Genomic DNA, 25,056 nt, shown 5'->3' with positions numbered 1-25,056 from the left:
AGGTGGGGGACAGAGGCTCCTGGGCTGGGAGACCCTGCAGCAGGTGCGGGACAGAGGGTCCTGGGCTGGGAGACCCTGCAGCAGGTGGGGGACAGAGGCTCCTGGGCTGGGAGACCCTGCAGCAGGTGCGGGACAGAGGCTCTTGCTGACAGCCACGGGCAGGGTCTTCGCTCCCCTACAGCCACCCCTGAGGGTCCCGACAGCCACCCGGGGCAAGATGCTAGCGTTTGAGCCGTAAAATCACGTTGCAAAGGGAGCAGGAGACACGGAGGAAAGACTTCGAGGGCCCGATTGTTTCTCAGAACAATGATGATTGCCGTGTGTGGAAGTAGGAAGTTGGCGTAAAGGCTTAGCGTGGCTGACAGAAGCCTGAACTGTCAGGCGCTGCGCCCTCCTCTTAAAGGGGCGGCACATCATTTCTGTGGGCTGTCAACCACTCCGCTGGCTGAAAAGCGTCATGAGCCCTGGGCGTGTGCCTCACCGCCCACCCGCCCGCCCCGCGCCTGCCTGGGGACAATGCCGCCTGTCTCCCAGTCACTCACGGACGCTTTAAACATCTTCAGCGCCTTGGAGTTGAGTTTCTGTGTTGGATACTCAGAGATAACAGTTCTGCACGGTGTAGTGACAGTCACACGCCCTCACCAAAGGGGCCGCCGTCTGCGTCGTGGTGTGGCCATCACACTCACGCAGACGCCCTCCGTGACGTCATCACAGACACCGCGTGGTTGACTGACACGCGGTTGGGCGGTGCCTGCCTGTACAGTGGATCCGCAGGCGGGACGTCCCTGCTGTGCGTCCTAAGGGGTTTGGTTGGAAACAATGCTGTGCCAGCAACGTACGCCCAAGCGGGAGGCCGGGGTGGAGCAGTCCGATCCCAAGCCGGCAGGCCAGGGGTGGGGAGCGTGCGTCCTGCCCAGGCCGCGTGGGTATTTACAGCGTCACTCACGGCCCCTACGCAGTCACCAGCGTGAACCTCAGCCTGCTCTACGTTTGCTGGATTCTAAATCCCTCCTGCAGCTGCTGGGCAGCGCCAGACCAAGGGATTTCAGGGGCCTTGTGTGGCCTTGGGGGCCGGACATGCCCCACCCCGCCCATTGGGCAGTGAGCTGCCAGTGGGGAATGTCACGTCCTGTGCTGACCAGAACACCAGCTCTCGGCTGATTGCCAGGGGCCACTCACACAATGCTGGTGCCCGGGCCAGCCCTGGGGGTCTCAGGGGGTCCCCAGAGTGCCCCCAACACTGAGAGTCCCGATGAGTAGCCAGGAGCCACGTCCAGCTCTGACCCCACGGGCCGTGTCACCCCAGGGGGCTCCCTGGGCCCCCGTTCCTCTGCTCACCATGGGACGGGGTTGATCGGTGCCGACCCCAGCGCACTGCTGGTGCTGGGATGCCCCTCGATGCGCGTCGCATGCCGCTGGCCGAGCGCAGGCCCGGCACTGCTGGTGCTGGGATGCCCCTCGATGCGCGTCGCATGCCGCTGGCCGAGCGCAGGCCCGGCACTGCTGGTGCTGGGATGCCCCTCGATGCGCGTCGCATGCCGCTGGCCGAGCGCAGGCCCGGCACTGCTAGTCTGCCTGACTCCGCGAGAACTGCCTGGCGTGGAGACGTGCTCCCGCTCTCTGGCTAGGTTTGGTTTAGGTCTGACTGCAGGGGGCAGTTGCCGTCTGGTTAGGAAGAATTCTGTCCTGGTGAAACGGGAGCCCCCCACCCCGTAACAGCGTGACGGGCCTTCGTGTCATCAGTGACCGTGCTAATTACTCGGGATGAGTAATGAGCTGGGCAGGAGGAAAAGGCTTCTTTTAAAAAACTTATTTATTTATTTATTTGAAAGAGTTACAGAGAGAGCAGAGAGAGAGAGATCATCCAGCAAAGACAAGCGGGCGTGGGCTGCGTCCGTAGGCAGCTGCTCCAGTGAGGAGGCTGGCTGAGGGCCTGGCCGGCCTGCAGGTGACTCGCTGTTGGGGGGGGTGGGCGGAGGTCTCAGACAAACCTCAGGAGCTGGGCCAGCCGTGGTCATTGAGATGGTAGACGTATTTTTTTGTTTTTTGAAGATTGACTTATTTATTTGAAAGTCAGTGTTACAAAGAGGTAGAGGCAGAGAGAGAGGTCTTCTATCCGCTGGTTCACTCCCCAGATGGTCGCAATGGCCAGAGCTTTGCTGATCCAAAACCAGGAGCCAGGAGCTTTTCCTGGGTCTCCCACACAGGTGCAGGAACCCAAGGACTTGGGCCATTTTTACTGCTTTCTCAGGCCATGGCAAAGGGCTGGATCAGAAGTGGAGCAGCTGGGACTTGAACTGGTGCCCATATGAGATGCCAGCACTGTAGGCGGTGGCTTTACCCGCTACTCCATAGCGCCGGCCCGATGGTTTTTATTACTTGTGGCTTTCTCCTGCCCTTCTGTCTTTGGAGTCGTTAACAGTCAACAGTCTTGACCCCAACACGACCGCCCGTGGGCAGCCTTTGTTCGCCGAGAAGAACATGACCGCCCGTGGGCAGCCTTTGTTCACCGTGAAGGGAGCCTTTGGAAGCTAAAAGCGCCTGTGCGGGGATGGAACTTCATCCTGCATGTGGGAGGCGCCTGCTCCGGATGTCGGCTCGCACTCAGCAGCCTTTTCCAGGGTGAAGAAAGAAGGAGTGGAGCCACGGACACGGGGCAGGGGGAGTGAGCTTGACCCTCACCCTGTGCGGCCCTCGGTTTGCCTCTGACAGCTCCGAGCAGGCCAGAACCCCAAGCTATGACTTGACGTGTGTCCTGTCGTCCCTCGGGCTGGGGTAACAGAATCCCGCAGACTGCGTGGCTGGGTAACGACAGAAGTGTATCGCTCACAGCCCAAGGTCACGGCGCCTGCAGGTGTGGCCTGTGCTGACCACTCCCTGGTCCACAGGTGTGCTGTCCCCAAGGCGCCACCTCCCGAGGCCCCAGCTGCTGCATGTCCAGCTGGGGTCTAGCACTTCACATGGGAATGCTGGGTAGACAGAAGCCTGCCCAAATTCACATCCTCTGTCCCAGCACCCTCGTCCCAGCATCAGCTCGGAAGTGGAAGACGAGCAGCCTCACGCCTGTCAGACGCGGCTGAGAGTCCCGGCACAGGTTTCCCTCCCGCGACATCAAACATGTTATGTGCTCCCGACAGACGGTGGCGGGGCAGGCACTGGGGCGAGATGGCAAAGAAGAAAGGGGGCGCTGGCTCCTCAGAAGCCCACTGCCCGGTGGGGAAACTGACAAGCCTTAGGCTCCGAGTCATCAGGCCCACCGGGCTGGTGCTGCTGCCTCTTCAACTCTGTCAGGCAGAGGTTGGGCCCCCGAGGCCCTGCCCCATGGCCTGGCCACGGCCCCACAGCAGATCTGTGTCTGGAACCCACCCTGTGAAACCCAGGTGGAGCGGCCACAGCCACAGGGCAGCTGCAGGCTTCACGTTGGGGAAGGTAGATGGAGTGTGCCCATGCTGCACCAGGGTCTGCCAGAGCCACACCTGGGGCAGCCGAGGACGCAGCATGGAGTGGGGGGAGCGGAGCCCACGGGTGAGCTGCAAGGCCTGGGGTCCCACGGCTCGGGGCCCCTCCTAGGCTCCTCGCTCTGGGGCACAGCTCCGGGGCAGCCTGGGCTCTCATAGGGCTTCCCCTGTCTTGGAGAAGGGCCCACCGAGCTGACGGCCCATCTTTCCTTCCCCCTGGAGCCTGCTTCCTGGCTCTCTTCAACATGGACGGGCCAAGAATGTTCCAGGCCCTGAAGTGCTGCTCCCCTGTGCGAGTCCCTTCTGTCTGCACGCTTTTTACTGTCTTTTAGAGGAGACTGAGACACACAGCTGCTTAGATGTTTCCTCTGCTCACAGTTGTATCCCCACAGACGCGCCAGGACGCAGACCCATCCCGGCCAGGCTCTGAGCTGCTGTACGGCCAGCGTGGCCTCCCCGTGCTGCTGACAGCACGCTCCTTGTCCGCCTGCAGCCTCACTGGGGTGGTCCTCATTGCCCATATGTTCACCACCCCCCGTTCAGGACTACTGAGCTGATCTCTAAGAGACTGTGGCTGCCCCTTCAGCCCCCCGTCTGCACCTGACCCTCACCAGAATCGCTCGTGGCGGTGCAGACTCTTGGCAGCACGCACAGGTCCCCAGCGTCTCCCCATGAGCCGGCTGCAAAGCCACTGCCACGTTGGTAGTACTTGTGAGGGCCGCCTGCTCTCTCAACACCACTCTCTGTATCAGAGGACCAACAGGAAGGACAGGGGTCCACAGAGGAGCAGAGGTTTGTCCTAGGAGTTGGTTGATGTGGTGCCGGAGGCCGAGAAGTGCTACTAAGTCCACCGCCGGTCAGCAGGAGACCCTGGGCAGGAGGAGGTGTGGTTCACCCTGGTCCCCAGCCTGAGCTCTGCTGGTGTGAGTCGCAGTGTGAATGCCGCACCTGAACGTCCGGTGTGAGCCCCAGTCCGTATCTGGGGATCTGAGACTGGCTTGTTGAGCAGTGTGGGCTCGTCCCACACTGTGGAGGCCGCACTGTCGGGATGGGGGGGCGACGGCGTTCTTCCACAGAAGCACCAGAGCCAGTTTCGGTGAACTTGTCCGTTTATTAACAGTCAGGCAAAGAGGAGCAGCTAGATCAGGGCAACACTAATTCCATAGGATAAAGCGGATACTGGTGCCTCTACACTTCTCCAATCAGCTTGAAGGTCAAGTAGCCCACGTAGCCTTCCAGGCGGGTCTTTATGGGTCTGGACCACACCTGGGAGCTGTTCACCTGCTTGACAACACAAGGCCCCTCAACAGGAAGCAGGGGTGGGGGAGATGTGTGTGGGGCCCCTGCCACCTGCCAGCAGTCAGGTCACATGTGGGGGTCTCAGTGTGCTGAGCCCCCGACCAGGGTCTTTCCCGGGAGGCCTGGTGTGCCGTGCCCTCTTAGCCTCCTGTGTGGGCGGGGCAGGCAGTCTCCCAGCACAGGGTCACCCACAGCTCCCGCTGTGTTTTAGGGCGGTCGATCTTACAGCCACAGTCTCAGCAGAGCGGCCTTTCACTCGGCAGATGTGACCCTGCTTGGCATGAAAAATACAGATCAACAAGCTGGAACCCACAGTAACCACGCTGCAGTACTCAGTGCGCGGGGAGGGAACCGAAATGTCACGAGTCCCCACCAGTAGCCCTCCAGTCCCCGTCCGCAGTCCCAGACCAGTCCCTCTGTGAAGGCGGTGACCGCCAGGATAGAGACGCGGGCGGCAATAAGCTTTGGTTAAATTGAAGAGTTCCTGAGAAAACTCCACATCCCGGGCACTGATACAGGCTGACGAGTTCACACTGGCGACACAAACAGCTGTGAAGCGACCATCACACTGGGGTGCACAGTCAGACGAGGGAGACTGTGGCGACGGCCGCACCAGCTACCGTAGTGACCAGTCTGAGGGCCCAGGACTGAGGCCCAGGTCCCCACTCTGCCCCCTGCAGCCAGCAGAGTCCCCTGGGTGGGCCAGCAGCTCCGTGACCGCCCACCCGCTGCACCCCTGCACGCTGCACACGGCATCTGGAACCCACCCAGGCAGTGTGTCCTCACCGTGTGTGAGTCCTCCAGGTCCCCTCTCCCTGGTCTCACAGTCCACCCCATGTCCCTGCCTGCTGGCCCCCGTCCACCACAGCACCACGAGGGCATCGCCAAGCCGCCGCTCTGCAGGGCTGCGCTCCCCAAGCATCCTGACTGTGCACTCTGCAAGGTGCAGCCCCTCCTCTGTGGAAACCTCCCCGGGGTGTGTACCCCAGCCCCCAGCTCACACAGTGGTCCCCCCAGCTCACACAGTGCTCCTCTATGCTCACACAGTAGCCCCACCACACACAGTGGCCCCCATATCACACAGTGCTCCCTTCACTCTCACACAGTAACCCCATCACACACAGCAGCCCCCCATGTTACACAGTACCCCCCGGCCCACACAGCAGCCCCCATGTCACACAGTGCCCCCAAGCTCACACAGCCACCCCCACCCGCCGTCTTTGGCCTGTGCCCCCTGTAAGCAATGGGTCCTGTGATGGCATGGCCTGGGCTTTGCGTTCCAAACCCTGGCACGGAGAGCAGTGGAGAAGGAGCGGCCGCCTCTGTTCCACACTGGGGTCGAGCTCCGTGCTCCCCAGGGTCTCTCTAGCACCCAGTGCTGACCCCACGGGCCTGAGAGAAGGAGACCGCGCCTGCACTGTGTCTGCCCTGTGTTAAGTCACGGGGAGGCCGGAGCTGTGAGGCACGTGGGGGCGCAGGTGCTGAGGCTCTGCCCAGAGTGCTGCCTCCTAGGCTGGGCGGCCTGCAGGGGCCACTGCAGGCCTGGTGCGGCCAGGAGCAGCAGCACAGCGAAACGGAGAAAGGTCAGGAGGGTCCCAGCTCCGCCACGTCCTCGCCAGGCCTCGTTGGTGTCACCGTTGATGGTGTTACTGTGGCGTCCTCGGGGAAGGACGTCCCGACTTCTCAAAGTCCACGTCACATACGGATGGTTTAAATACCTGGCCCGGGGCGTGATACGTCCCGTATTTGTCACACAGCACTTACAGGGGCCCTGTGAGCCGCACAGATCCTGCCCCGAGCACCCCAGCCGGCTCACGGGAATCTTGGAGTTGTGCTGTTCTCAAGTAGTGAGGGTCTGTCTGTCCATCAGTCTCCCTGTCTGTCTGTCTGTCTAGTCTCTTTCCTTCCATCTTTCCTGCCTCCATGCTTGGTTTTTATTTGACATAATTGCACTTGTATTCCTAATGGCTACACTTGAGACACCAAAAAAGTGACTTTGCAACAGGTCGTAACGCACTAATTTAACCAACGTGTGTTCCATGGTGGCTGGTTACCCTCATGGAGAGAGAGACTTCCTCTTGATTTCCAGTTCCAACAGAAATGTGAAAACCACGATTTGTAGCCCTCAGTGGTTCAGGCAAAGACCGTGTACACGTGTGCACACTAACAGCTGCGTGGAGAGGACCCTGTACACGTGTGTGCGCTAACATGGCTGCGTGGAGAGAACTCATGTGTGCATGCTAACATGGCTGTGTGGAGGGGGTGAGGACCCTGTGCACATGTGTGTGCTAACACGGCTGTGTGGAGAGAACTCTGTACACGTGTGTACACTAACACGGCTGCGTGGAGGGGATGAGGACCCTGTACGCGTGTGCACACTAACACGGCTGTGTGGAGAGTATCCTGTACACGTGTGCACACTAACACGGCTGCGTGGAGGGGATGAGGACCCTGTACGCGTGTGCACACTAACACGGCTGTGTGGAGAGTATCCTGTACACGTGTGCACACTAACACGGCTGCGTGGAGGGGATGAGGACCCTGTACACGTGTGCACACTAACACGGCTGTGTGGAGAGAACTCTGTACACGTGTGTACACTAACACGGCTGCGTGGAGGGGTGAGGATCTGTACACATGTGTATGCTAACACGTCTATGTGGAGAGGACCCTGTACACGTGTGCACACTAACATGGCTGTGTGGAGGGGACCCTGTACACGTGTGCACACTAACATGGCTGTGTGGAGGGGACCCTGTACACGTGTGCACACTAACACGGCTGTGTGGAGAGTACCCTGTACACGTGTGCACACTAACACGGCTGTGTGGAGGGGACCCTGTACACGTGTGCACACTAACACGGCTGTGTGGAGTGTGTTGGGGAACCTGCAGGTGACTTGGTCACAGGGGCAGTGACTTCCCAGCACAGGGTGACGGCTCGCCACCTCTCTGAGCCGTCACTTGTGGCAGAGCTCAGTGTGGGCTCGCCCGGCACGCGTATCACCTGGTGGCCAAAATGTCCAGCCCCAGCCTTACAAAGCCTCCAGACCCGACCTCAGCCGACAGAAAATGCCGGGGTTAGAGAGGCCGGTCGAGCAGCAAGCGGACAAACCCAGACCGTGGCCCATTCACGTGGGAAACCTGGCCTGGATGTAACCCACAAGGCCACAAAAAGTATAGGGGGAAAGTTGAGGGACTGTTCCCTTCTAGAAGCAAAGCAAATGAGATTTCACAACCAGTGCAGGGGCCGGTGCTGTGGCGTAGCAGGCAAAGCTGCCGCCTGCAGTGCCGGCATCCCATATGGGCACCGGTTCCAGTCCCGGCTGCTCCACTTCCAGTCCAGCTCTCTGCTGTGGCCTGGGAAAGCAGTGGAAGATGGCCCAAGTCCTTGGGCCCCTACACCCACATGGGAGACCCAGAAGAAGCTCCTGGCTCCTGGTTTCAGATCAGCCCAGCTTGTGGCTAATTGGGGAGTAAACCAGCGGAAGGAAGAATTCTCTCTGCCTCTGCCTCTCTATAACTCTGCCTTTCAAATAAATAAATAAATCTAAAAAAAAAAAAAGTGCAATGTGTGACGTTGCGTGGATCTGAGGTTGGAAAGACGGGCTGTGGATGGCATGGGTGCGGGGTTGGCTGGACTGGACAGCAGGTGCTGGCATGGACTGGTCGCCAGCTGTCTGAGGTGTGGCTCACACCACAGGCCTGATTGTAGGAGACGCATGCTGATGCCGTAAGGGCCAGGTGTGGTGGTGCTACAGTGCGGCGTGCAGAGGGAGTGGGGTGGGAGCAAATGCATCCAACCGGAAATCGTCACATGAGTAGCTGTTCAGTGCACGTGGAGGGCCTGGGGGGTCCTCAGACCACTCTTGGGAGCCTCGTATGAGCCTGGGAATTCTTGTGATAGAAGGCAGGGTGGCGCGTTTCACCCCACAGCCCGTATCCGGGGTTCCTGCCCATTGGAAGCCTTGTGTTTGTGTCCTGCAGTTCGGGACCGCGTGCGGTCCAAGATGGAGAGAGACATCCTGGCCGAAGTGAATCACCCCTTCATCGTCAAGCTCCACTACGGTGAGGAGAGGGTGGGGCGGGAGGTCCGGGGCTCCGCAGCCCAGCCGAAACGGGGAGGCAGGGCCGGCCGGGCAGCAGGAGCCCCGTCCTGCCCGGGGACGGAGGCGGCTCCTCTCCAGCGCCCTGGACTCGGGGCTTGCTTTCCCTCTTCTCTCTTCCAAGACTTTGCCGGCAACCTAGCGGCAGGGTCTCCTGCCCTAGCTTGGCATGAACCTACAGCGCGGTTTCGAGTTGTTTCAGAAGCAAAGCCAGAACCGGCAATGCCTCCTCTGTTTTAAGCGAATACCATGGCTCGAGACGTTTAAGGCAGCGCTGGTTGAAGCCCCAGTACCCGCAGTCAGGTGATGGCCATTTTTCGAGACTTAGATAACCCGTCCCCCCGTGGCCACGCCCCCGCCTTGCCAGGCAGCGTCTCCTGCTTTGCCTTCTGCCTTCAGAGGCGGCCAGCCAAAGCTGCTAATTAAGAGTTTCACAAAATGGTGACTGTAGAGACAAGCTGTAAGTTCACTGCTTGAATAATTAATATTAGCTAAGCACAGAGCAGGACAGCAAAGCACTGCCATGATGCTTGCTTCGCGTCGTGTGTCTGCAGATGGAGCGTGGGGTTTCAGAAACCTGAGCCAGACACACGCACACCTGCTCGCCTGGCCCGCGTGTCCTCACTGCACTGAGCGGGCGTCCCGGCGTCTCTGACGGTCACGTGACCTGTGCTCTCCGGAGGAAGGAAAGCCAACACGAGCTCCCTTCAGAATCTTCCTGGGAAATGGGGTTAAAGCCTAGGTTTTGGTGCAAACGAGAATTCGAAGCCCACATGCTGTTTCTCGTACCCGCGCTCCCCCGTGAGCCCTGGGATTTCTCACGCGCGGCTGCTGTCTCCCCACAGCCTTCCAGACGGAGGGGAAGCTGTACCTGATCCTGGACTTCCTGCGTGGTGGGGACCTCTTCACCAGGCTGTCCAAGGAGGTGAGCCGCCCCCGGGAGGTCGGGGGGCCGGGCGGGGACGCGAGAGGCTGCCTGTGTGTGCCCGTGTGCGCGGCTCCCAGAGACGCCCGGGCTCCGACCTGAGCCGTTTCTGGTGAGACCTGCTCTCTGTCCCTCCGCTCACCCTGCAAGCAACCTGCCCATCTCGGGGGCAGCCCCTGCGCGGCGTCTAAAGGACGTTCTGGGGTGTGGGCTTCTCGACCCCCACGCAGCGCTCGTTAGTAGCCCGAGTGGGTGTCTCTCGCAAGACCCGGATCTCAGAGCGGAAGTCAAGTCGGAGACACACGGTTCTCCGTGCAGCAGGCTGCCACCCTAACACGTGGCAGTCTCCGTGCTGACCGACCGCCTTCATGGGGTTCACGGTCCCCGGGGTTCTGTACCTGGGGGCTACACTGAGCTGTGCCCTAACACCGGAGAAGTACAACCGTAATGTCCAAGTGGTAGACACAGCCCACAGAGGGCCAGCACCTGGACACAGCGAGCCAGGTGGGAGAGGATTGGACGGCCAGCAGAAGCTGAGTTGTCGACCGACTAGAAAAGAAGCTTCCAGCCAGGCAAGACTCGGGTTCTGCCTGGCAGCCAGGACAGGGGATGCAGGAGTCTCTGGGCAGCGCGGGCCGGCGGCTCCATCGGTGACCATCCGGGTCAGCGCAGCCCTGTGCCCAGCCCCCTGTGTGCCTCTCAGAAGTGGGTGCCCCCGATTAGCCTGACATCACCCACCCGCAAGTCCCTGGTGTGCCAGTCTGCCTTTTTATTAGGTTTGCCCTTTGAAACACCCCAGAGAAGGTGCCCTTCTTGGAAGGGCAGGGGTTAGCTCAGGTCTAATTTGGAGGTGTACAGTGCCCTGTGGCTGCTCAGGCTGGGCGTGGGAGGTGGAGCAGCCGGCACGTGGGCAGCCAGGAAGCAGACAGAAGCTCTAGGCAGAACTTGAACTCAGCTAATGAACCCTCCTGTGAGAACTGCTCTCTGCCCGCCCACCCCCAGTGACCCAAAGACCTCCCACCAGCCACGGCTAGATCAAGTCCACACCCTTAATCCATCAGCCACCAATCTCAAGACATCAGAATTTGAACAGTAGCATGAGATTTGGGAGATAAAACTTACCCCAGGGTCCAGCATTGTGGCATAGCGAGTCAAGCCTCCACGGGCATCCCATGTGGGTGCTGGTTCATGTCCCAGCTGCTCCACTTCCGATCCAGCTCTCTGCTAATGGCCTGGGCGGAGCAGTGGAAGACGGCCCACGTGTTTGGGCCCCTGCACCCCTGTAGGAGATGAGGTGAAGCTCCTGGCTTCAGGCCTAGGCCAGCCCCGGTCGTTGTAGCCGTCTGGGGAGTAAAACCAACAGGTGGAAGATCAGTCTCTCTCTACCAAATAAATCAAAAAGTGGAAAGCCCCACCGCAGTTGGCCACCCCAGTTCTAAATGCTGTGCTCTCCAGACATCCTCCGGTCACGCAGTCGGTTTTCGTGCAGCTGCGTCAGAAGTAATGAGACGGCTGCTGGTCCAGCTGTGCCGATTTCTCACGGTGACACAGAAAAAGCTGATGGTTTTCAACATGGCTTCTCATTAAGGTGACTTAAAAACCCACTCGTGCCAGCTCTGGACTTGGAGTGGGGATGAATGCCCGAGGCAGTGACCCTGTAGGCACCGTGGCCTCCTGCACCTGTCAGCTGACCGGAGTGGGTGTGTCCAACCTCATGACGCTGGAGCGTCTCAGCCTGGCCACTGCTGAGCCCTGGGCCATCTCAGCCGCACGAGATCCCAGAGAGCAGCTCACACCCCTGATACCCACATGCCCCGCTCTACCCAGCCTCTCGGCCTGGGGCCCCACAGCCGACTCCACACCCTGTGTGTTGCGTTTGGGAGAGTGGAACCCACTGGGGGCAGACAGTGGGATGCTGGCGTTTGCATCGGCTCAAGAGGTGAAGATGTAGAATTGAAGGAAGGAAGGAGGCTCGGGGCCCGTTTTCAGTAGTGGTTATGTGTGGTCAGACGTTACGAATTCACAGGAAATACAAACCAGAACCCCCCTTCCCGGGGGCTAAGTGGCTTGTGGGGAGAGGAGCGAACTGTGACCCAGGCTCTGCTCGCGAGACACCATGGGCTTGGCAGTGGCGCCCTCATCAGCTCTCGTGGAGCTTGAAAACCGACCAAGCACCCACTGGCGCCACGACTGGCGGAGCAAGGCTGCCGAGGGCGGGCTTTCTGGGGCGGGGCCGGGGTCTCCCCAGCAGAGTTCTGTGCAGCGTGCCGGCCAAAGCTCAGCCGAACAGCCCGCTCTGTCTCCCCCCACCAGGTGATGTTCACGGAGGAGGACGTCAAGTTCTACCTGGCCGAGCTGGCCCTGGCCTTGGACCACCTCCACGGCCTGGGCATCATCTACCGAGACCTGAAACCCGAGAAGTGAGTGAGACGTCGCCGGCACGGCCCGCCGCCCCCACGGCCTGTGCCGGCAGCCCCCCCACCCCGTCTCACGGGGTTCAGATCCCAAGTGTGTGTGCGAGAGCATGGGCTGGGCATTTCCACCCTAGGGGAGCGCAGCCGGTCCCCACCCATGAAGATGTCCACATACGGGGAGGCCTTTGCCGATCGCGTGTCGGTCCCACCTCACCTGATGGGGCACAGGACACAGGTTCACGTCCCTAAGGCACAAGTGAAGCCAGAGCCAGGTGGGAGGCAAGCCCACAGCCCCGCCCCTCCCAGGTGAGACCTCTCGGAGCCGTCTGTGCCCCGTCCTCCAGGCAGGGAGCCCCCAGCTGCTTCCTGCACCCCAAGGGACACGGCTGTCACCTCCTCTTAGTTAGGCTCCGGCTCCTTGCTAATGGCTGCGTCGACAGCTTCCCAAGAGTTCACCTAGAAGACACGGCGGCAGAGTCCCAGGCCCGGATCCCGCCGAGTTCCGTGTGTCTTTGGCATCGGTGGTCTGGACTGTTAGTCCCAGGATGGCTTGCTAGTCTGTTCGAACGCCCCTAACAGAGCAGCGTTCCCCTGTCTGTTCTGTGTGTGGGTGGAGCTGACGCCTGACCTGGGGGTGAGCCACTCAGGAGGAGGAGATTGGGGCGGTGGATCTCTGGGGCTCCCGAGTGACCCAGGACCTGAGTCGGGCGGTTGATTTCCCCTCACTGCACCCCGGCCCCACCCAGCTCCCACAGCAGGCGTCCTCAGGGGTCAGGAGCGGTTCCAGCCCCTGCTCCCTGGGCCTCCCTCGCCCCTGCACTGCACACAAGAGCTGGATTGCACCCTGCAAGCATTGGCTTTGCGTGTGATATAAAATGCGTCTGTGTGGGTGCAGCACGTGGCCGGCGTAGCACGTGGTCGGCAGAATGTCACCAGCTGCACCCACAGCCAGGGCCCCCAGGGAGCAGGAGAGCCAGAGCCCTGGAGTGTCCGCCGCGGCCTGAGCCCACCCCTGACTGCGGTGTGATCCCGGGCCCCGGCCCGTCCCTGGAGAGCGATGCAGAGGTCGCCTCAGGCCGGCCCCAAGGCACCCGCCTTCCAGGGGTAAGTGGCTGTGCTGACGTTGCCGCCCGTGGAACATCCCCACGAGCTCGCCGCTCACCTCCGCCTCCCTAACACCGCGGACGCTGCTGCTCCCGCCTTGAAAGTCCAAGCGAGGCTTCCAGCTAGAAACAGTAATTAGCGTTCAACTGCAGGGTTGAAGGAAGAGGTTGTTGCTTAATGAGAATCATAAGGAAATTAATCTTGGAAGTAGCCTAGCTCTGGGCCAAGCTAGCATAGGAGAAACGCCGAGCGTTGGCCTCTTTGATGACAGACGTTGTCTGGACACACGCCGTAGCCTCTCCTTCCCGTTGCCATCAAGCACCGGGCGCTCTGGCAGCCCCACAGCAGGTGCTGCCGGCCGTGGTGAGGTCTCACAGAACGTGACGCTCGCAGCACGAGGGACGGTCACCTCGTGGTGCACCCCTCACCCCCGCCCCCTGTCTGCAGCTCCTCCCTCCTGCACCGGACCTGCCCGGCCCACACCCCAGCCCCGCGCCCTCCGTCGGCTTCCCGTCTGTGCTGGAGGCTGTTAGCTTTCAGTGCTCCACGCCGGGCTGCCGTGGTTGTGGAGGGGCCAGGTCTCGGGGCCTCACCTGGTGGCAGCTTCGCGCTGGCAGAGTCCCGAGGGGCACGGCGCGGCAGTCTGGCTGGAAATGCTGGGTCCTCCAGCTCCGCCCTCCCGACCTCACCTGACCCTCACCGCTCCCCACAGACCTCCCTCTGGACGCCAGTCAGGCCACAGCCCACCCTCCTGCCTTGGGGTTGAGTCCCTGCAGAGTGTGACAGGACGCACTCGAACCCCAGCGCTCCCCTGTAAGTCCATACACACCTCAGGCCAGAGGCCCCTCCCCCGGCGATGCTGGAGCCTTGCCTCCATTCTTCTCCAGCCCACAGCCGCGTCTCCCTGTGGCCCGGCCGTTCTCTCCCACGGTCTGGTGGAATGGACAGGACCCAACTGCAGCCCAAAATCCATAGATTGTGAAGGTCAGACGCCAAGGAGGCCTCAAGACTGCAGCCGTGGGGCTGGAAGACGGGGCTCCCCACGGCGCACCCCATGTTCCGGCGAGACTCGCCACCCCATGTTCCGGCGAGACGCAAGCTCCGCCTGGGGCCGCCCAGCTGGGAGGAGCAAAGCCGGCTGTCACTCCGGGGTCTGCTGCTCAGACCAGGGTGCGACAAGGGCTCCAGTGGGGACAGGACAGGGACCCGGCAGGCGCCGAGCTGGGGCCGGGTCCCCTTGCGGGGTGAAGCCTGGGCCACGGAGCTCCTGGGCGGGGTGGGGCGCTCCCTGAAGCCTCGCCCCCCCTGTCTTCCAGCATCCTCCTGGACGAAGAGGGACACATCAAGATCACAGGTTGGTAGACGTGCCCCCTCCACCCCCACTGGGCATGCGGACCCTCCCCCCGGTTCCCTCCCCACCGGGGCCGTGCAGACCCTCCAGCCCGGCCCAGCACAACAGTGCTGTCAGCTGCTCGCCTCTGCTGAGCTTTCCGTAGCAAGGGGCTGGTGGTGCCGCCTTGCGTCCTCTGAGCCGGCGGAAACATCCAGACCTGGACTGTCTTCCCCACTCCTGACCCCACCTAGTGGCCTTCGGGAGCTTTGTTCAGAACCCGAGCCCAGCCATCCCTGTGACCATCGCTGCCTCCAATTCTTCAGCCCAACCCATCACGGTTGGCCCCCTGCAGTCAGGGCTCAGCCATGGGAGAGGGGCCCCGTCACCGCGGGCAGGTTCTCCCGGCCGGTGTCAGGCGCTCGTGGATGTGTGGGCTTCTAGGGAATTCTGCCCTCGAGTCCTGAGCAGGCCCTGAGGGGAGTGGGCTGCAGAGGGGCCTGCTGGGGGGCCGGGGCTGAGGGCCTGTGTGCTGTGCTCCCCGTAGACTTCGGCCTGAGCAAGGAGGCCATTGACCACGACAAGCGAGCCTACTCGTTCTGCGGGACCATCGAGTACATGGCGCCCGAGGTGGTGAACCGGCGGGGACACGCGCAGAGCGCAGACTGGTGGTCGTTCGGCGTGCTCATGGTAATGGTGTGCGCGTGGGCACGGCGTGCTCGTGTAATGGTGTGCGCGTGGGCACGGCGTGCTCATGGTAATGGTGTGCGCGTGGGCACGGCGTGCGTGTGGTTACGGCATGCACGTGGTTACGGCGTTACATAGTTAAGGCGTGCACACAGCACGCGATCCCTCCTCCGATGACCCCCAAGTGCACCTGCCCATCGCGGCTGGGCCCAGAGCCTGCTGCGAGTGCAGCAACCGCACCTGTTGTGCACACCAGCCCCGTCCGCTGCTGGGACCAGAGGAGGCGGTAGGACTCTGGGCCCATCCCAAGTCCCACGCTCAGGAACAGAGCTGGAGTGGAACTGTGAGTGCAGACATTACCGTCACGCCCTCCTGTAGTCACCGCTCCCACAGAAGCAGCACTGGGTGTGTTAAGGGACGGGCTGGCTTCCGTGAGAGACATTTTCGCATTTCAAATCCTTCCGCCCCGTCAGGAAACTAGCAGGAGCCAGTGCCTGTGGATAAAGTTTTCCTCTGTGCTGAGAAAGCCGAGCTGACTTCCCGTCGTCTCTCCCAGAGCAGGTGCTCACGTGTCCTGGAGGCCGCCACGCCACAGCCATAGCCCAGTGGCCTCGGTGCTGGCCCCTCCTCCCAGCCCCGACGTGATCCTCCTCACCCTCCCTGAGCCCAGACTTCTGGTGCCCTGGGAGCTGCGTGGGGTGAATGTGGGGTGACGGCACTGCAGGACCATCTGCCCCTCCCCCCGTGCGCCTAGAGGGTTACAGAAAACGAGGCAAAGGTCACTCGGCTCGCGCCAGGCACAGCAGAGCCAGACCGCAGACCCTGTCCCCTCACCACGACCCCAGGGTTCAGAGGTGTCCGTCAGGGAGACCCAGGCGGGAGGCCAAGGCCTGCCTGGGGTGTTCGTCCCCGTGGCCCTCCATGACAGGGGCTGGGAGACCCTGGCTGCGTGTGGTGCCTGCTGAGGCACAGGCTGCCGCCCCTCCCTGGGTCGTCGGCCCCTCTAAAACCAGAGCGGGGGGCGGCATCCACACCACGTGGGGACACTCATGGCCCCTGTCAGCCACTGTGAAGAAGGCCCAGTGCCACAGGGACGCTGCGTGGTTAAGCGGGGTCACCACACAGAGCTGCCCGGTTAAACAGGTTAGCGGGAGCCCCCAAGGCTTCCCAGGGACCACAGACGCTAGCCAGGAGGGCAGCGGTGACACCGTTGTGTTGGAATCACTGGACTCCCCTCCACCCCGCCGGTCCCCACGGTTGTCCCGCACCCTATTCTGATGGCAAAGGCCCCTGGCAAACTCGCTGTCTTCAGGGTGGTGTTTCCAGACAGCCCCCTCCCCCCCAAGTATGTCCATGTCCTCTGTAACCCTGCTGGTGTTGGACGGGGCGCCCCTGGGCCCCCGCCCCTGCTGCACGTGGGAGATTGGCCCTCGCCTTCCCTGACGCTGGGCCGTGGCTCCAGGAGCGGCCCAGCCTCTCACCCAGACGGCACTGCAGGTGCAGGATTCTGCAGAGCCGCGGTCCGTGTCTGGCCGCCGTCCCTACGCGTCGCCCCTGGCCTCCTGCCCTTGGAGAACACGACACAGAGTGGCCGTGGGCTCGGGCGTGGTCCGCACGGCGGGGACCCTTTGCCTGAGGCAGAGTCCCAACGTGCCCCTCACGTCCCAGGGTCTCTGCCCCTCACAGGACCAAGATGCCAGGCCGAGCCTGGAGAGAGGGAAGCCCGCGGAAGACGCGGCTCGCGAGACGCGGCCAGCTCGGCTTCGCCATGGGAATTCCCGAGCGTGTGGCGTGGACGGGCTGCCGTCCTCGCACACGTTTCTGTTTTAAGACAAGAGACCACAGATCTGTCCCCTAACGCCCCTAACGCCGTCTCTGCCCCAAGTCACCGGGAAGTAAAGCGTGGGAAGCTGGAAGGAAAAGGCGGAAGAGCGGTGACACGGAAGCAGAGAGTCTGAAGACGGAGCAGCGCGGAGGCGGGCGATGGGCAGAGGGGCCTCGGAGGGCTCCCGCGTCCCCACCAGGGCCGCTCTCGGCTCCTAAGCGAGACAGCGGTCATTTCTGGGGACTCTGTGACCCCCAGGCCGTCCGTGGCTCTGTCTTCCGTGTCTTCTCGGCACCTGCTGTGTGACATCTGCATCGTCCTTGTAAACATCGGTCTCCGAGCACCTCCTGGCACCCGGCGTTCCTTTAGCGCCCAGCAAGTTCCTCCGCGCCCAACGAGGCAGCCGCCACAGCCTCTCCGCTCCACCGATGCTCCAAGAGCCACGGACGCTGGCTCCTGCTCCTGCTGCAGCTGCCCCGGCTCGTGCTCGCTCGTCGGAGGGAGACGTCCCAGCGATGGTTCCAGGGGCAGGACTCCATGTGGATGCAGCACAGGCCCAGCGTGACGGCGCCCGCACAGCCAGAGCCCACCCCGCGCACCGCCGCACACATCCTCGCCGTCAAGAAGCATCTGTCGCCCACCTCGTGTGCCTCGGGGTCAGGCCCACATGCACGCCTGGTGGCAGAGGACAGCGCACACAGAGGGGGAAAGCGGGGAGAGGAGCAGCACAGGGCTGTGCGGTCACAGTCAGAGGCCGCAGAGCGCAGGTCGGGCGAGCGCCGTGAACAGGCACAGGTGCCGGGCCGGATACTGGGGTGAGCGCCGAGAGCCCCCCCTTCCACGGAGCCACGGGGCTTCCTCCAGGAAGTGGGGTTTCACGAGCTCTAACCATAGGCAGAGAGGGAAGGACCCAGCTCCCTCGGCTGGGACGGCTCTATTTCAGGGGCCGTGTTAATTTGTCTAATCAGCTCCTATGCATCCCTGCTGTGTTAGGGCAATAGCTCATCAGCCGGCAGCGCCCCAGCCTCTCGACTTAATTACGCCGGCTATTTTTACACTCTCCCCACCTGCTCATGTAGTCTGTTGGCTGCCTACAGCCCCTGGCCGGTGCCTTTACTGAGTCAGTGCCGGTGAGACGCCGCGGGGCCGGCTGCAGACATCGGGCGGCCGCCGCGTTCCTCACTTTTCCCTGTTTCAGAGAGCGAGTCCTGATGTTAAAGCCTCCACCACGTTCGCTTCTCTAAGCTTTCACTCCCCCCCTCCCCCGGCATCACGGTCACCCTAGGGAACTCTTCTGTGTATTCAGGCCTTACAAGAGCAGAACATCGGACAAATCCCGTGTCCCACAGACGTGGCTGCCCACGGGCGAGGGCAGAGGTTGTAGCAAACAACGAACGTTCCGTGTTACTCTGTGAGAAGTCACCTTGGAAAACCTAGCCTGTTTTTAAATGAAAAAAAAAAAAATTTGCTTGAAGAAAGTTCTGGAAGGTGATAAATGTTAATGGTGGGTGTCTTTGGATGATAGGATTAGGGTGCTTATTTCCAGCGTTCTGCTGCTGTGTCAGACGCAAAGGGGAGTGCTGGCGGATGCTTCTCAGAGGGCACAGGTTTGCAGGTGAACGTCAAGAGCAGGTGAATTTAACAGCGTCCTGCCAGCACCGGCTCCGAGGCCGCCCTCCTCATGTCCGAGCTGACGTAAAAGACCCCGGCTGAGGCCAGGGTCTGAGCTGTGAGAAAAGTCTTTGTTGCCGCCCTGGTTTCCTTCATCAGGGGCGGGCAGGGGGAGCTGTGGTTCCAGGCCACGGCCCCAGAGTCCTGGCAGTCAGTGCCGGTGCCCGGGAAGGCCGCCTGCAGTGCCCCCTTTATCTCTGTCCATCCTGGCAGATGACCGCGTCTTACTAGATGTGCCGGTGTGCAGCAGCCTGTGTCTGAGCGGTGGCTGGTGCCCCAGTCTCCATCAGAGTTATGAGCGGGCTGTGATGGGTCCTGTGCATTGGGGGGCCGCACCCCCAGCCCGCCCTCACTGCCTGGCTCAGGCTGCTCCACAGCACCCACCAGGGACAGGGGGACCTAAACCGCCCGGGCATCGGCCCCGAGAGCCCCGTCCAGGCCTCAGTGCCCCATCCCCTTAGTGCCTTCTCGCCCACCTGTCATCTCACTGGGATCACCACCTACCCGTGTCGCCCACAGGAATATACGCAGGGGGAGGCGGCCGCTCCCTGCCACAGCCCCCACGTGTGGGCCAGCGCCTGCGCCATGCCCAGCAGGACTCTGGGTGGATGAGGGAGGTGGGCTGGTGGGGGCACTTCAGGCACCGTGGGGTAAATGGACTCACCGTTCTGTGTCGCCCTGCAGTTCGAGATGCTCACGGGGTCTCTGCCGTTCCAAGGCAAGGACAGGAAGGAGACCATGGCCCTCATCCTCAAGTGAGTGGGGCCGGGCTGCAGTGCTGGGGGCTGGGGTGGGAGCAGGGACGGCGTGGTGCTGGGGCCGCGAGGGGGCGACGGTGGTGCTGGGGGCTGGGGTGGGAGCAGGGACGGTGTGGTGCTGGGGCCGCGAGGGGGCGACGGTGGTGCTGGGGGCTGGGGTGGGAGCAGGGACGGCGTGGTGCTGGGGCCGCGAGGGGGCGACGGTGGTGCTGGGGGCTGGGGTGGGAGCAGGGACGGCGTGGTGCTGGGGCCGCGAGGGGGCGACGGTGGTGCTGGGGGCTGGGGTGGGAGCAGGGACGGCGTGGTGCTGGGGCCGCGAGGGGGCGACGGTGGTGCTGGTGGCTGCAGCATGGTTGGAGGGGGTATGAGGGTGGGGAGGTGACTGGGGGTCATGAGGCAGGTGGAGGGGTGGGGGGCGACAGCGTGGCTGGAGAGGGTGGGGGTGTGACATGGGGTCATGAGGCAGGTGGAGGGGTGGGGGGCGACAGCGTGGCTGGAGAGGATGGGGGTGTGACTGGGGGTCATGAGGCAGGTGGAGGAGGGTGGGGGCGACAGTGTGGCTGGAGAGGCTGGGGGTGTGACATGGTGGGGGTCTTGTGGCAGGTGGAGGGGGGTGGGGGGAACAGTGTGGCTGGAGAGGGTGGGGGTGTGACATGGTGGGGGTCTTGTGGCAGGTGGAGGGGTGGGGGGAACAGTGTGGCTGGAGAGGGTGGGGGTGTGACATGGTGGGGGTCATGAGGCAGGTGGAAGGGGGTGGGGGGAACAGTGTGGCTGGAGAGGGTAGGGGTGTGACATGGGGGTCATGAGGCAGGTGGAGGGGTGGGGGGCGACAGCGTGGCTGGAGAGGGTGGGGGTGTGACATGGTGGGGGTCTTGTGGCAGGTGGAGGGGTGGGGGGAACAGTGTGGCTGGAGAGGGTGGGGGTGTGACATGGTGGGTGTCATGAGGCAGGTGGAAGGGGGTGGGGGGAACAGTGTGGCTGGAGAGGGTGGGGGTGTGACATGGTAGGGGTCATGAGGCAGGTGGAGGGGCATGGGGCGACAGCGTGGCTGGAGAGGGTGGGGGTGTGACATGGTAGGGGTCATGTGGCAGGTGGAGGGGCATGGGGCGACAGCGTGGCTGGAGAGGGTGGGGGTGTGACATGGTAGGGGTCATGTGGCAGGTGGAGGGGTGGGGGGAACAGTGTGGCTGGAGAGGGTGGGGGTGTGACATGGTGGGGGTCATGAGGCAGGTGGAGGGGGGTGGGGGTGACAGCATGGCTGGAGAGGGTGGGGGTGTGACATAGGGGTCATGAGGCAGGTGGAGGGGTGGGGGGAACAGTGTGGCTGGAGAGGGTGGGGGTGTGACATGGTGGGGGTCATGAGGCAGGTGGAGGGGGGTGGGGGTGACAGCGTGGCTGGAGAGGATGGGGGTGTGACATGGGGGTCATGAGGCAGGTGGAGGGGCGTGGGGGGACAGTGTGGCTGGAGAGGGTGGGGGTGTGACATGGTGGGGCTCATGAGGCAGGTGGAGGGGTGGGGGGCGACAGCGTGGCTGGAGAGGGTGGGGGTGTGACTGGGGGTCATGAGGCAGGTGGAGGGGCATGGGGCGACAGCGTGGCTGGAGAGGGTGGGGGTGACATGGTGGGGGTCATGAGGCAGGTGGAGGGGCGTGGGGGGACAGCGTGGCTGGAGAGGGTGGGGGTGTGACATGGTGGGGGTCATGAGGCAGGTGGAGGGGCGTGGGGCGACAGCGTGGCTGGAGAGGGTGGGGGTGTGACATGGGGGTCATGAGGCAGGTGGAGGGGTGGGGGTGTGACTGGGGGTCATGAGGCAGGTGGAGGGGCGTGGGGCGACAGCGTGGCTGGAGAGGGTGGGGGTGTGACATGGGGGTCATGAGGCAGGTGGAGGGGTGGGGGTGTGACTGGGGGTCATGAGGCAGGTGGAGGGGTGGGGGTGTGACTGGGGGTCATGAGGCAGGTGGAGGGGTGGGGGTGTGACTGGGGGTCATGAGGCAGGTGGAGGGGTGGGGGTGTGACTGGGGGTCATGAGGCAGGTGGAGGGGTGGGGGTGTGACATGGGGGTCATAAGGCAGGTGGAGGGGTGGGGGGACAGTATGGAGGAGGTCGTGAGGTGGGAGACGGTGGTGTTGAGGTGTGAAATGGACAGTGTTGTGCCGGTAGCTTCTGGTGTTCTCGTCACGGTCGGCTGTGCTAGCCGGCAGCCGTTAGGGGACCTGATCCGTGAACCCCGCGGAGCGACTGTGATGAGCTCTGGTGCTGTGGTGAAGTTTCTGTCAGCAGAAGCCAAGACCGGCCACCGGCAGGGTGCAGACGGGCTCACTGGCGATCTCGGGGCCTGCCCGCTGCCCGGGCACTCGCTCACGTGGCCCCTGGAGCCTCGTGCCCCACGCTGGCAGGAGCTCGCGTCGTCTGTCCCGCGTGGCTGAATCCGGTTTCCCGCCAGTGCTCGTGAAGAGTCGATTCCCGAGTGAGATTTTTGCTCTGAGAGCCACGGCAGGGCCGGCTGACAGGGAGCATGCTGAACACGGGCGGGCACCGCTGAGCGTGGCCGTGGAGAGAGGCAAGAGGTGGGGCAGCAGGGAACCCCAAGTGCGCTCCCCTGTTAACCCCGGAGTGGAACGGAGGCCCCGGAGGAGGTCGCAGGCGTGCTGACCGCCCTCAAACTCTGCCTGCAAGTGGAGCCGCCTGAAACGCTGGGAGTCACCTCCTCACAGTGAGGCCCGTGTGACTGAGTGTGGCCCGCTCTGCCTCTCCCGGGTGACCTGAATGGCAACCAACGCCCGAAGCTAAGGTTGCAGTGATTACTCACCTCTACTTAAAGTTTTTTAAGATGTATTTATTTCTGTGAAAATCAGAGTTACATGGAGAGGGGGCCAGACAGACAGAGGTCTTCCATCCATGGTTCACTCCCCAGATGGTCACAACCAGCCAGGACCCAGGAGCTTCTCCCAGGTCTCCCTGGAGGCAGGGCCCGAGCACTGGGGCCATCCTCCACTGCTTTCCCAGGTGCACTAGCAGGGAGCTGGGTTGGAAGAGGAGCAGCCAAGACGCCAACCAGCGCGCAGAGGGATGCCGCTGTCACAGGCTACGCCACAGCGCCGGCCTTACTTACCTCTATTTGTTTGCATCTTAAGGGAAAACAAGATCTTTATTTTTCTGAAGCTGGGATAGACCCAGCCTGCTGTCACAGGTGGGCAGCGCCCCGCTGTGTGTCTGGGGTCTCAGTGTGGCCGTAGGGGCCTCCTTGCCTGGTTTTCCTCCTCGTCCTGCAGTAGGCTGGGCCCTGGTGAGAGCCCACTCCGCTCACCAGCCAGGAAATGACAGGGTTTGGTTTAGGTTTTGGAAAATATGGCTGATCTCCGTTATGTATGTTGATGGGGTTGTTATATCTATTTAATGCCTTTATATCAGATAGCAGTTGTGAGATTCTCCAGTGTGGTCTCTGAGACGGTAAACTTGCCTTGAACCACCTGAACTCGGACGTCTTGGGAAGTGCACGGGGGTCCGAAGGGCAAAGCCGTTGCTCTGGGTGACGCCGGGGTCTGTTGGTGCACACTGGGCGGGCCCCAGGCCAGCGAGGAGCCGCGCCCTGCGTGGCCGCCTGCTCACTGCCCCCGTCTGCTCTGCAGGGCCAAGCTGGGCATGCCGCAGTTCCTCAGCGTGGAGGCCCAGGGCTTGCTGAGGGCCCTGTTCAAACGGAACCCCTGCAACCGCCTGGGTAAGAGCCCCCCAGGGCCCGGGGTGGGGGAGGGGCCGGGGGGCTGCCTGTGCGACCCAGGTCACTGAACACAGGAGGGGGAGGCTGTCACGTGCTGTCTGTGGTCGGAGGACATGAGGCTCCTTCATGGTTTCTGAACACAGTCACTGCCAAAGGATTCAGGCTGTTTTCTTTTTTTGAGATTTATTTATTTATTTGAAAGGCAGAGTTACAGAGAGGCAGAGAGAGAGAGAGGGAGACAGAGAGAGAAAAAGAGAGAGAGAGGTCTTCCATCCCCTGGTTCACTCCCTAGTTGGCTGCAACGGCTGGAGCTGAGTTGATCCGAAGCCAAGAGCTTCTTCCAGGTCTCCCACGGGGGTGCAGGGGCCCAAGGACTTGGGCCATCCTCCACTGCTTTCCCAGACCACAGCAGAGAGCTGGATCGGAAGTGGAGCAGCCGGGATTCGAGCCAGCACCCATATGGGAAGCCGGCACTGCAGGTAGCTGCCTTGGCGGCTTACCCACTGCGCCACAGCGCCGCCCCACAGGCTGTTTTCTGAAAGACTCTGACTTTACACAAAATGGTGGCGCTTTTTTCTCCTGATTCATCTTTTATAATTCAAGGTGGTTCTGAAATCGGACATGACCCCCTAAAATCTACACAAAAATGTGGCCTTTAAAGTTCCCCAGAAGTGCTATCTGGGGTGCCACTGTGCTACCGGAACTTGGGGTGCCATACGATTTCACCGTAAGCTTACTAATAAGCCCCCAATATTAATAAGCCCAAGAGGGTTCTTGTCTAATATTTAGAGAAGAATTCTAAATACCAGCACAGATAAACGAGGCAGCATGGTACGTTTTAGGCTTTTATTTAGTGTGAAATGTATCTAGGAAAGTGAGGGCTTCAGTTCAGGTAGGAGAGAGGGAAAAGTCTGGGAACTAGGGGAGCGTCCATACCAAGCAGAGAGCAGGCCAAAGCCACGTGCAGCCAGCGCCTTGAGCTGCTATCCACCGCTTATCACCGGCAGCCAAGCAGAGGCAGAGAGAGAACATTTTTGGACACTCCCTGCCTTTTTATATATTTTCCACAGGGGAGTGGCTTGTGGGCGGGTGGGCACTCAGGTATGATCAGGTAGAGCCTGATGGTGGAATATCAGGTAGGGTGTAAGGTCACACAGGGGCGTGGTGGAATATCAGGTAGGGTGTAAGGTCACACAGAGGCATGGTGGGGGTATCAGGTAGGGTGTAAGGTCACACAGAGGCATGGTGGGGGTATCAGGTAGGGTGTAAGGTCACACAGGGGCATGGTGGGGGTATCAGGTAGGGTGCAAGGTCACACAGGGCGTGCTGGGGGTATCAGGTAGGGTGTGAGGTCACACAGGGGTGTGGTGGGGGTATCAGGTAGGGTGTAAGGTCACACGGGGACGCGGTGGGGGTATCAGGTAGGGTGTAAGGTCACACAGGGCGTGCTGGGGGTATCAGGTAGGGTGTGAGGTCACACAGGGGCGTGGTGGGGGTATCAGGTAGGGTGTAAGGTCACACAGGGCGTGCTGGGTGTATCAGGTAGGGTGTGAGGTCACACAGGGGCGTGGTGGGATATCAGGTAGGGCGTGAGGTCACACAGGGGCGTGGTGGGATATCAGGTAGGGTGTAAGGTCACACGGGGGCGTGGTGGGGGTGTCAGGTAGGGTGTAAGGTCACACAGGGCCGTGGTGGGGGTATCAGGTAGGGTGTGAGGTCACACAGGGCTGTGGTGGGATATCAGGTAGGGTTGAAGTCACAC

At 62.0% G+C, this 25,056-nt stretch overlaps 1 protein-coding gene across 1 annotated transcript in view; it reads left to right on the top strand.

Moving 5' to 3' along the window:
• RPS6KA2 (ribosomal protein S6 kinase A2) overlaps positions 1–25,056 on the top strand; it is a 142,658-nt gene that overhangs the window by 61,933 nt on the left and 55,669 nt on the right. The window contains exons 4-10 of the mRNA XM_062187027.1: positions 8,744–8,824; positions 9,708–9,787; positions 12,101–12,207; positions 14,622–14,659; positions 15,183–15,325; positions 19,503–19,573; positions 23,206–23,294. Of these exons, the coding sequence (XP_062043011.1) occupies positions 8,744–8,824; positions 9,708–9,787; positions 12,101–12,207; positions 14,622–14,659; positions 15,183–15,325; positions 19,503–19,573; positions 23,206–23,294 (609 nt within the window). The remainder of the gene's footprint in view (positions 1–8,743; positions 8,825–9,707; positions 9,788–12,100; positions 12,208–14,621; positions 14,660–15,182; positions 15,326–19,502; positions 19,574–23,205; positions 23,295–25,056) is intronic.

Source organism: Lepus europaeus, chromosome 3 (genome assembly GCF_033115175.1).
Source record: "Lepus europaeus isolate LE1 chromosome 3, mLepTim1.pri, whole genome shotgun sequence".
Lineage (NCBI taxonomy): Eukaryota > Metazoa > Chordata > Mammalia > Lagomorpha > Leporidae > Lepus > Lepus europaeus.
Note: the sequence above shows the minus strand (reverse complement) of the source record. Positions and strands in the feature narration are given on the sequence as shown.